The sequence below is a fragment of the Carcharodon carcharias genome, chromosome 3, assembly GCF_017639515.1.
Source record: "Carcharodon carcharias isolate sCarCar2 chromosome 3, sCarCar2.pri, whole genome shotgun sequence".
Lineage (NCBI taxonomy): Eukaryota > Metazoa > Chordata > Chondrichthyes > Lamniformes > Lamnidae > Carcharodon > Carcharodon carcharias.
Window position 1 is genome coordinate 81,977,879 of NC_054469.1, and position 12,910 is coordinate 81,990,788.

At 44.2% G+C, this 12,910-nt stretch overlaps 1 protein-coding gene across 3 annotated transcripts in view; it reads right to left on the reverse strand.

The window, feature by feature from the left end:
* Nucleotides 1–12,910, reverse strand: part of LOC121276245 (polypeptide N-acetylgalactosaminyltransferase 15-like) — a 78,944-nt gene that overhangs the window by 41,629 nt on the left and 24,405 nt on the right. For all 3 annotated transcript variants that reach the window (XM_041184443.1, XM_041184441.1, XM_041184442.1), the window contains one exon: nucleotides 3,174–3,341. In XM_041184443.1, the coding sequence (XP_041040377.1) occupies nucleotides 3,174–3,341 (168 nt within the window). The remainder of the gene's footprint in view (nucleotides 1–3,173; nucleotides 3,342–12,910) is intronic.

Sequence of the window (12,910 nt, forward strand, 5' to 3'; positions counted from 1 at the left end):
GGAGATGGTCATTGCCTGACACTTGTGTGGCATGAATGTTGCTTGTCACTTGTCAGCCCAAGCCTGGATATTGTCCAGGTCTTGCTGCATTTCCACATGAATTGCTTCAGTGTCTGAGGAGTCATGAATGGTGCTGAACAGTGTGCAATCATCAGCGAACATCCCCACTTCTAACCTTATAATGGAAGGAAGGTCATTGTTGAAGCAGCTGAAGATGGTTGGGCCTAGGACACTACCCTGAGGAACTCCTGCAGTGATGTTCTGGAGCCGAGATGACTGACCTCCAACAACCGCATCCATCTTCCTTTGTGCTCGGTATGTCTCCAACCAGTGGAGAGTTTTCCCCCTGATTCCCATTGACTCCAGTTTTGCTAGGACTCCTTGATGACAGTGTTGTAGCTGTACCGGAACAGCTTGGCTAGGGACATGGCAAGTTCTGGAGCACAAGTCTTTAGTGCTATTGCCAGAAGGTTTTCAGGGCCCTTTGCAGTATCCAGAGCCTTCAGTCATTTCTTGATATCATGTCGAGTGAATCGAATTGGCTGAAGACTGGCATCTTTAATGCTGGGGACTTCCGGAGAAGGCTGAGATGTATCATCCACCCGGCACTTCTGGCTGAAGCTTGTTGCAAATGCTTCAGCATTATCTTTTGCACTCCTGTGCTGGGCTCCCCCATCATCGAGGATAGGGATATTTGTGGAGCCTCCTCCTCCAGTGAGATGTTTAATTGTCTACCATCGTTCACGACTGGATGTGGCAGGACTGCAGAGCTCAGATCTGATCCGTTGGTTGTGGGATCACTAAGCTCTGTCTATCACTTGCTGCTTATGCTATTTGGCATGCAAATAGTCCTGTGTTATAGCTTCACCAGGTTAACACCTCGTTTTTAGGTATGCCTGGTGCTGCTCCTGACATGCTCTCCTGCACTCTTCATTGAACTAGGGTTGATTCCCTGGCTTGATCGTAATGGTAGAGTGGGGGATATGCTGGGCTATGAGGTTACAGATTGTGTTCGAGTACAATTCTACTGCTGCTGCCACACAGTGCCTCATGGTTGCCCAGTCTTCAGTTGCTAGATCTGTTCGAAATCTATCCCATTTAGCACAGTGGTAGTGCCACACAACACAATGAAAGGTAGCCTCAATGTGAAGACGGGACTTGGTCTCCACAATGACTGTGCGGTGGTCACTCCTACCGATACTGTCATGGACAGATGCATCTGCGGCATGCACGTTGGTGAGGATGAGGTCAAGTATGTTTTTCCCTCTTGTTGGTTCCCTCAACACCTGCTGCTGACACAGTCTAGCAGCTATGTCATTTAGGACCCAGCCAGCTCGGTCAGTAGTTGTGCTACTGTGCCACTCTTGGTGATTGACATTGAAGTCCCACACCCAGAGAACATTCTACACCCTTGCCACCCTCAGTGCTTCCTCCAAATGATGTTGAACATGGAGGAGTACTGATTCATCAGCTGAGGGAGGGTGGTACGTGGTAATCAGCAGGAGGTTTCCTTGCCCATGTTTGACCTGATGCCGAGAGACTTCATGGGGTCCGGAGTCGATGTTGAGGACTCCTGGGGCAACTCCCTCCTGACTGTATACCACTGTGCCACCACCTCTGCTGGGTCTGTCATGCCGATGGGACAGGACATGACAGTGGTGTGTGGGGCATTATCTGTAAGGTATGATTCCATGAGGATGACTATGTCAGGCTGTTGCTTGACTAGTCTGTGAGATAGCTCTCCCAATTGTGGCACTAGCCCCCAGATATTAGTAAGGAGGACTTTGCAGGGTCAGCTGCGATTGCCGTTGTCATTTCCGTTGCCTAGGTTGATGCCAGGTGGTCCATCCAGTTTCATTACCTTTTTGTGTCTTTGTAGCGGTTTGTTACAATTGAGTGGCTTGCTGGGCCATTTCAGAGGGCATTTAAGAGTCAACCACATTACTGTAGGTCTGGAGTCACATGTAGGCCAGACCAGGCAAGGACGACAGATTTTCTTCCCTAAAGAACATTAGCATTAGGAGATGCCATGACAAGTCTTGATTTCAAAGTGGTGAAGATACAAGAAAAGGTAGTGTATTATATTTCGAGCTGAGAATAAATAATAGAGGAAAGTTCAGAGAAAGAAAGAGTGACAATTCCTATTGTGAATTATTAGATATTTACCAATGTCATATGAAGCAAAGTTTTTGCTAAGAAATTAATGAAGAGTTTCATCCTGAGTAGTTTTAAAGAAACTTTATGCTGCATAGTTTAACAACCTGCCTGCATTGCTGCTCATAGAACACAATCCAAACAAATATCAATAGAGTCATCATGAGCAAATCAGGCTTCAGTCTCATTCCACAGTGCAGCATCCGGAATGGTAGTTGGAACCTGAACAGATTCCCTCACAAATAAAATGTTTTAATTAAACAGCATATAGGAAAGCTGCTTATGTGTTTATATTCAGACAAGACAATAAATTAAAAAAAAAATGCCCTTCAAGATTAATTCATTTTAGAGCTTTGAAAAGTCTGAAATTCAATGACCCGAATGAAACTATGAATCCAAAATGGAACCATTTTTAAAATTTGTTTTCCAATTTTCTTCACTACTTTTCTGTAGATGCTCACACTTGCCGGGAGATAGGTACATTGATGCCTATAGTAGTACTTTGCCCTGTAGCCACAGTAATCCTATGATATTCAACTATGGGAGGTATCATAGCCAAGCCTGATCCTCTCCTCATTTGGCATCCATACAAATCCACTTTGCAGTAATAATAATTGATTGAAAATGAGAGCAGGAACCCCACTGGTGCTCCACTTAATGAAGGCAATATGAAGCCAGCAACAGCATCATGCTGCTGTCGCTGCTGAAGTCAACAAGTTCCTCGCTAAATTGAGATCAAACTATGGACCTTCCAGGTCTTTGTAGCTCAGTACCAAACCAGATTTGTGTATTGTCCCATTAAGCCACTCAAAAAGCTCCATAATTTAATTAACTAAAATAGAAAAATTATTTCCCATTAATTTACAGCACTTAATATTTATACTTCTGTCTGCTTTGCTTTTCAGCTGCATTAGGCTTGAATGATAGTAACTAAATACTTCCTTCTGCATAATTTTTTCCTTTTGGATTTTAAATATAATCAAACAGGCAGTTAAGTAGACATTTGTCCTATCACCTACTGTATCGGGCTGGTGGGAGACTTTCGCCATTTCTGCTCATATTCTGGTATTGGTTCCCAATGAAAGTCCAGTTTCCAGTTGAAAACTCCTCGCTGTGGATCAACTGAGTGATAATATTGAAATGTCTTCCAGTCAATGACATCAATTATGGGAGAAACAACACGAGTTCTGGAATGGAAAGTAAAGGGTTATGAAACTTATCTTCGCTTTCTTTTCAATGGGATTTGATTGTATAAGATCTGACCTTAACTACTCCTCCATAGATTTACTAGCACTGCTCTTCTGCTTGCATTTCACTTCAGCAAGAAGCATTCACAAATGCAAACTTATAAAGATAAAGTACTCGCCAGTATAATTAGTCAATCAGTGATCTAATTAGTCAGTCTCATTGAGAATGCCTTCATGAAAAGCGCATGATGAAGCATCAACAAATTACGCCCTTGACGCCATTGAAGAACTCTTCGCTCTTGTTTGAGTGCACACAACTGCTTAGGATGCTGCAAAGGATCAGAAAAATCAAGTAGCTGAAACACTAGCAGAGACTCTAATTAAATAGCAATAACAGAAACTTTAATCCTCTGGTTGAGTACTAAATTAAGTAAGCTCGGCCTTAACACTATACAAGAGAGTTAAGGATATGGAAATCAATCTGTCCTAAATTATCCATTCAGCCTTTGCTACTCTGAGTGGTTGAGGGCAGTTAATAAATTAAAACACCTCAAGGCATCCTTTAGACATTCTCAATCATGGCTGACTAATTAGATATAGGTATTATTTTTAATTGCCCTGAGAAGCACAAAAGGTCATCCTTACCCAATTAAAAATGTCCAATCTTCCAAAGGGCTAAACTATTTAACAGCCACAGTGGAGCTGGGGCTTGAAGAATGGATTGTGAGTTTGAGAGGAACTAGTAACTAATAATGATGTAACAGATGTCTAAGGCTCTGGATGGTCTGGCCTGAAGGGATAGGGCATTACGCTCGAACAGTCTCTGTCTCAGAACACCTCTAATAAAAAAAACACTACAAATTTAAATTAAAATTTAAAAGATAAAGCCAATAAGGTAGAATACAAAACTTAGCTGGCAGTCAATCAAACTGTTTTCAACTGTTCAATCTTTTGCAGTTGAACATGAGATGGTAAAATAAGAACATTACAAATGAGTGACAAAAGGAGTTTTTCCCTTTGGTTTTCCCTTTGGGTGCCTGTTTTCAAACAGTAAGAACAGTTTTTTTTTCATTCATGAGATGTTGGCCCTGCTGGCTGGGCCAGCATTAATTGCCCATCTCTAGTTGCCCTTGAGATGTGGTGAACTACCTTCTTGAACCGCTGCAGTCCACGTGGTGTATATTCTTTATTTGTTGTCTTTAGACTAAAAAAAAACTAACATTAATATTTTTGTACTGAATGTGAGGTTTATTTTCCTTTTTGAGTATATTATTGTTGCATGGCTGCTTGAAAACACATTTCTGCTCTTCAAAATTGTATATTCTTTATTCTGCAATTTATCTGTAATGTTAATTTGTTGAGCATTTTAACACCCATGAGTAGAATGGGTTAATTAGAGATAATTAGGAGAATAATGTAGGAAACATTAAAACTTTAGTGATAAACTTATTTTTATATGGTGACACACATTGGGAATTTGGGAATGAAGGTCAGCAGGCCGCCAGATTTCCTATGCATTAATTTAATGTTATGAAGCTTTGTGCTGATCTCAAAATATTATGGAATATGATAACATCAGGACTTCAACAATTCACACCTGGAGCTCTAAATTTAAATGTTGGTTTGTTCTCAAATCACCCAAAAAATTCAAGTTTACATATTCACAGATACTATGAAAGTCAACAGAATATATTGTATGGTATATACTCAGGTCTTAAAGTTGTAGTTTTAGTACAAAAACAGTTGTCTACTGATGGAACAACTGCATGCACATGGCTCAATCTTAAAGAATCATGGAATTTACTGTAGTAAAAGAGGCTATTTCTCTGTCCTTTTTACACACATTGCCTATTCTTCACTGTGAAACATTTACCCAATTTTTTAAAAACAATGTTATAGTCTTTGCTTCAATAGCCATTTATGATAAATCATTCCATGCTCAAATAACTCTCTAAATCTTCTAACTTCCTGGTTTATTGTTCCAGTGATAATCTGGATTCTACACCATTTTTATCAATTTGTCAACAATCTATTACTATCCACTCTGGCAAAACCTTTAATTTATAAAACCTCCATTAGCTTCCCCTGTTTAATTATCCGTATTCCAGTAATTTAAAAAAAAATCAATTTTGCTCCTCATAGCTATGACCTCTCACTTTTGCTACCATTCTAATAAATCTTAACTTTAATTTCTTCATGGATCCAATGCTCTTCCTACAATAAAGTGCCCAGAACTGAATGCAGTAACATTTCTGTGGCCTAACCAACATTTTGTAAAAATGCAATGTTGCTTCTTCAGTTTTATATTCTATATCTTTAGGTGTTAAACCTAAACCTCTCTTTATTTGTTATATGGAGTTTTCCACTTGAACTTCACCTTTAAAGATACATTAGGGAAGCAGGGAGCTGAAATATTTTTAAACCAGAAACATTTTTGCCAACCAGGTTTCATTGTGAGCTTGGGCGCAGTACTGTTTGGGTGGCCACTGGGCCAATTCTCTGAGTGGTCAGGCTTCTGGCCCTCCAAATTCTTGCATCCCCTCTTGTGTGAGGCAATGCCAGCAGCAGGCCCTGCCATGGCTGCTATTTCCCCTTGATGCTCCTCTAGCAGGCAGCTGCCACCTCCTCGCAGTGCTCTACCACTAATTGTGTGCTGAGCTCAGCCCCTGCCCAAGTAGGGCATTAAAATTTGAAGATAGCATTGCACGAGTGATGCAGACTTGGTGTGCATTCGGGACCCAGACGTTATCTAGCTTCAGGTTCCCGAATTGATTTGAAAATTGAGCCCCAGATCACAGCCTTGTCAAGCCTACAACTTGACTTGTGTTGCCATACAGCCAGATCCCTACGCAAGATGCTGCCCAATATGCTGACATATTCGCTGCCCAAATTAGCTGGGTTCTCTCATCTCACAGAAATGAGCTCATCCCACCAGATGAGCTTTATCTTCTCTTTTTCTCCATCAATTTTCAACATAAAATTAACAGATTTCTTACATATCCTACTTTGTTAGCCAGAACCAGACCTAGCGCTGCATGTTTCTTTGTTGCACATACAACATCCTGATTAGGAAACGGTTTTGGATGTGTTCAAAGAAGTCTACCACATTTTGTCCACAATATTTAGCTCATTCCAATCTACTTTCAGATAATTAAAGTCTCCTATTATTACAATTCTGTTACAACCACCCTAGATTGCCTATACATCTTGTTCCTGATTTCCCTCCCAAAATAATTTGTTTCCATTGTACTATTTTGCAAGCTTCTTAGCTCATTCTGAATAAAATTCTCATCCCTCAGAAAATACTATAGCAATGACTGAAATTGGAACACAACTTCTGCATCTTTTAGATAAATGCAGAATTTCAAAATTCAGAAAAATGCTGACATAAGTTGATTTGTGGTGATAGCCTTGGCCACAACTTCAAATAACTAATGAAGTTAAAGGCACAATTAAAACAATTATATTAGTATTTGAAAGACAAATGTAGCTATAATGGTCCTTGATATATCAAATATATTGACATGGTATGGCATATTGAGTGGTTTAATGTCGAAATTCAGTTTTTAATTACTTACTTACTGTATTTACCTCTGTTGAAAAGAAAACTGTTGCTATAGCAACTGTCAATGATGTAAGATCTGTAAGTTATTTTCTTCTTCTCCACCTTCTGAGTATTGGAGAAGATATATATATAAACAAATGAATCAAGTTACCAATATTATTAATAGTTAGATCAGCTCAAGGAACCAGCATAGCTTTTCACACTGGTCTTGCGTCTTTGCCTCCTCCAGCTGTGACATAAATAAGTGGTGCAGATGTAGTAAGTCCATGGTTACAAAGAATGTTATTGTTGGACAAAGCCGAGCCTTCCCACCAAAGAACCCTCTCAGACACAAGGCTGGAATGGAATCCAATCAACATTGTTTCTGTTTCTTGAGGTATCCATGACAACTTAGGAAGAATCTCAACAGCCAAGTATGTCTTCTGAAATAAATATGCCATTCCTGAAATGCCAGCAACAGCTATCAGAACATGCCTAATTCAACTACCAGGACAATCCTAATTATTAAGGAAAATTTCTTGCAACAAACAAGCTCCCAAACAATCCATTGCTGATGGGAATAATTCCACCCATTGGTAAATGAGACAAAATTGTCTTCCAAGTTTATAATTTCACTCTAATGCATATCAATGGAAAATTATCCATATTAATTCGTAAGAAATGTTTTTGAAAACAAATTTCCTGCCCTATTTGACATGAAAGTCAGGGGCTGGGATTTTCCGCTCCCTCCCTGCAGCGGTCGTCATAGTGGGCGGGAGTCGAAAATATCGCATGAAGCCAAAAAATCAGTTTTACATCAGCATAAAGTCAGTTTGCGATTGTGCACTGCAGTCTTCAATGGTGGGCCATGTTTCTCACTGCAACAGATCAGGAATGTCATTTCAACACATTTGCATCTCATTATAAGGACTGCTGGCCGGAATCACCGCCTCCCCCCCCCCCACCCCCACCCCCCCACCCCCCACAGTGGATCATCAGGGCACGTCGGCGTGCAATTAGAACAACGTGTTTCACAACAGAATATAAGCACCTGGCGACCTGCTCTTCGCTTGAGACTTTGAGGTTCATTCACCTAGCTTGCATCACGCAGCGCTCAAGGCAATCAGCGCCAGGCTTCGCAGGCAGCATCACATCACTTTCAGGGGGTTGTCATAGACAAGTCTCTACCGACCAGACCAGCGGTAAGGCAGGGCTGTCCTTTAATGTGCTGAGAAAGGCTTCAATGGGGGAGGGGGAAACTGGCCTGAGGCATGGGAAGGGGCTGCAGTGCAAGGGCTCCACTGGAGGTAACAGTTGAGAAGGTTGCATTCAGGCACATAACTGGGGATGGAGGGGACGATGGGATGGTGTCCTCAGCGCCAGGATGGGGAGAGAATATGTTATAGAATGATGTAAGCCACTTGGGGCCAGATGGGAAGATTGCTGAGTGAAGAAGTGCCTCAGTTTACATTGTTGAACTTGCCAGGACTGACCTTGCCCCAGTCCAGGGAGGGGGAGGGCATCTTGTCCAGTCTCAGTCGTGCCCAGTGTGTTGTGTGCAGGGTTTTATCGCAACATCAGGCACCTTGGTCCATGGGGTTTCTGGCATCATACTGGGCTGCAGATGGCATACTCAATTGGGGAGGCATCTACAGTCTATAGATGGGGAAAAGGTATTTTAGGGGCATCCGAAGGTGTCGGGGGTGGTGGGGGGGGGGGGGGGTATGTTTAACTGTGCAAATGGCCTCAAGGTGGTGAGGGGTGAGGTCCACATCCACCTCAAAATGTTCAGAGGCTAACAAACAGATATCCACCACATTCACAATGGGATCAAGGAATACAGGGGGAGGATTGAGAGGTCTCGGAGGGAGGGAAGCCTGAACATTAAGCTTCTCCAGGACAATGGAAAGGGGTTTCCACACTCAATTCGGGAGGGTCCAAGCTGGTCTGGCAGTGAGAGCTCAGCATCACCATCTTCCAACCTGCAGCAATGGCGCAGCAATGAGGAGATACTCTGCTGGTGATGGCTCTGAGTGGATTGGAGAACAGGTGCATGCACTGGGGGCCGATTAAAGGGGCACCCAACCGAACTGTGCATTCCCAAATGAGGAGAGAGGAACAGCTGAGACATGTTAGGAGCCTTTCAATGACAATGCAAGGAATCAGGAAAGTGAAGCTATGATGCACATTCATGTGAGACTAATCCCGCAAAATGGCACTAATCGATCTCCTTGTATTAACCCTTTGTTCACAGTGTGGAAATTCCCCAGAGTGATAATGAACTCCAGAGCAATGGGGTGACTGGACAAGATTCAGATGTGTCTTAGAATCATGGCGCTGGACGGTTCACAGAAGAGGAGCCTCAGGCTCCCCTCAAATAATCTCATTTCCTGACCAGATAATTTCCCTCATGTTTATTCCAAAGAGTATTAGAGTGCAGTGAAGGAGGATCCCAGTGCCTGGGCTGAAAGCAGCACATCCAAGCACCTGTCCAAAGCAATGTCGCAGCAGTCGGTCATGTAAGGAAGGGCGATGGGAGGGGGGCAGAGCACCTTGAAACTCATCCTGCGATGACCAGGATTTCAGGGGCGAGTATTTGTCAAAAGTGGAACAAAGCCCTTGAATCCACATTCACTGATGAGTCATTGACAGAAATAGGATCATTGGAGGCTAATGCTGACTCTTGTCTGTTTTTCATTGATACTGCAGGTAGGAGACCAGCAACAAGATGGAGACTGGATTTATGGCTACCTGCATAATCACATACAGGCAGGGGAGAAGGAGGAGAAGATTGCGACAGAGGTGCCTTGCTCACCAAAGGGAGGAGCAAAACCCTCAAGACCAAGGGGCAGCAGGGCCCCCTCCAGACGCACAGAATGAGGCTCACAGAAACATTGTGCTTAGGCAGCTCGCAAGACCGAGGATGTACAGAACTTACATGTCTTGCCCGCAGGTGAGTGAAAAACAGTGTCGCTGACACCTCTGCATGTCCAGGGATCTGTTGACTCACATTTGCCACATTCTCCAGGAATTGGCGTCACGGGGACTGGGAGGGCATCCATTGCCAGTGGCTCCGACGGTAACAAATGCACTGAACTTTTACGCCAGTGGCTCCTTCCAGGGCTCCACTGGGATCTCTACGGAATCTCTCAAGCGTCCATACACAAATGCATACATGAGGTCACAGATGCCCTTTTAGCCAAGGCCCACAACAATGTCAACTTTGACAGAGATCAAGCTAACCAGGTCGCCAGAGCACTGGGCTTTGCTATTTCCGGATTCCCACAGGTGCAGGCTGAGCTCATGTGTCTATAAAAGCTCCCTGGCAACAGGCACTCCAATACATAAAGTGGAAAGGCTGCCACTTGCTCAATGTGCAGCTGGTCAGCGACCATAAGAAACTGATCATGAGGGTTTGCGCCAGATACCCAGGAAGCGTCCACGACTCATACATCTTGAGTCGATCACAGACCCTGGACAGCTTCGAGGGACTACACAGGATCCAGGATTGGCTCCTCAGTGACAAAGGGCACCCGCAAAGGACATGGCTGATGATGCCTATGCGGCAGCCACAGAGTCCTGCAGAGAGAAGCTACAACGAAGCTTATGCTGCTACCCAAACATTGGTGGAGCACACCGTAAGGATTTTGATGATGCGATTCCAATGGCTGGACCAAGCTGATGGGAGCACTGCAGTACAATCCCCAGAGGGTCTCACAGAACATTGTGGCTTGCTGCGCACTACACAAACTGGCACTGCAAAGGGGGGAAGACTTGCCAGATGGTGATATGGAGGAGCTGCATGTCTCCTCCAATAAGGATATTGAAGGGGATGAGGGCTTGGAGCATGAGGGAGCCGAGGCTGCAGGGGAAGAGGCCAAAGCATGGGCCAGACAAGGCAGACGTGCATATGGGGCGCTCATTGTCACCAGGTTCCACCAGGAGGATGAGGGGTTGCAGTGAGTACCCTTTTGGACATGTGCCCTCCATCATGGGCCAACATTAACACCAACGTTGCTATTCCTGTCATTTCAACCACACATTTCAAAATGAGAGTGAATAGCTACATATCAGGCTCATATTTTCCTGATCCTTTGAATGATGATGAAGCCTCGGAAGAATGTGTTCTTGCTGAGGTAAGGTGCTAACTGGAGGAGGAAATCCTGGCATCAGATGTCAGAAGGTGCTTCAAGAGTCTCTCCAGCATCCCAGTCACAGTAGCAGCCTACAAAAGCCAGAAGTTGTTCCACTATCCTCAGTGGGCTCTTAGCTGTCTGCCTTCAATCTGACAAAGCTTCTCAAGAAGATCCATCTCCAGCAATGGGACAACGCATTCTGTGTAACGTCGATGGTGAAACTGCTAAGTGACATTTGGGCCACGGCAGCAGGGCATATTCTGCCGGTGTGAATCTGTTCAGAGACTCAATCCTCTGTGACACCTTCTTCTCTAACACATTAACATCCGGCACTCTCAGTTAGGGATGCTGGCCTGCTTTTATCCAGGTGCACCTGGACCACCTCAGGATGATGACGTTCAACCACTTGTGAGCCAGACATTAAAGTGCCTCCCCTTTAAGACACACATGGTGCCCTCATGTCCAGCCCTGGCCCTTGCGAACTCCAAAATGCTCAGACACCATGAAGCACTCAAGGTCACGAGTCATTGCTAATAAAGAGCAAACTTCAGCTTCAGTGCATCCTCGATCCTATCCCATTGCTCCCCTCAACATTGTCTGAAGCTATGATGTGCACTTCCAGAGCCTGCTCAAAGGATCTATCAACTGCTAAGAATCACCATCTGCAATTATCACCACTCGTCTCGGTGAGTGTGTTGGTGACGGGACACACAGCGCTGTATCCCAACATTGTGACCTGAACCTTGTGACTGCAATCCAGACAATTACAGGTGGAGAAATGCTCAAACTATAAACGTGGATGCTATTTCTGGCATTGGGTCTTAAAATGAGACAGAAAAGGAAGGCTAATGATAAATAAGGTACATAATACACCAGAGAACCAAAGCAGAATATAAAAGGTACTGAGGAGATCTAAAGAAGGGAATAAGAGGGGAAAAGAGAGAATGAGAATAGATTAGCTGATAACATAAAAGGGAATGATGGGCTGCTGCCTCACAGCTCCAGGGACCCAGGTTCAATCCTGTATCTCAGGTGTCTGTGTGGAGTTTGCATGTTCTTCCATGTCTGTGTGGGCTCCTGGTGTTCTGGTTTCCTCCCACCATCCAGAGATGTGCTGGTTAGGTGGATTGACTACAGTAAATTGTCCTCTTATGTATGTGTGCTTTGTGATGGACTGGTGTCCTGTCCTGGGTGTACTGTGCCCATTTGCCCATTGTCTGTTGGGATAGGCTCTGACTATGATAGAATAAATAAGGAGAAACTATGGTCAGAATCTTCTGTTTGGCAAGCAGGGGAAAGGCCCGCTCACCGATGCATAAAATGACACGGGGTGACATCTGGCATGCGTCCCGATATCACCCCGCATCATTTTGATTTTCAGGTCGGTAGTTGGGTGGGGGGGTGCAGCTGACTCAGCTGCGCACCTGCCGACCTGTCAACAGCCTATTAAGGCCATTAGAAAACTAATTGAAACCATTAATGGACCTGCCCGTCCAACCTTAAGGTTGGCGAGCAGGCCAGGAGCCCTGGCGGGCTTTTGAAAAAACATGAAACTTCATCCACGAGCGGGATGAGGTTTCATGAGTGATTAAAAAATCTCAGAATATTTCAAAATAAAAGCTATGGACATGTACCAACTCATGTGACAGTGTCACATGAGGGGACATGGCAGCAACATTTTTCTCTCATCTTTATTTGAAGTTTCAAATCTGAGCCGATCTCCCTGAGGCAGCACTTTGCCTCAGGGAGATCTGTGCATGCACTCCCGGCTCAGGGAATACCCTAACCCCCGCCTGCATAGGGGGCACATAGCGCTTTCTAGCGGACATCACGCTGGGTGGGTGGTCCACCCATGTAAAATAGGGGCGCGCCCCCAACTGGGGGCGCCG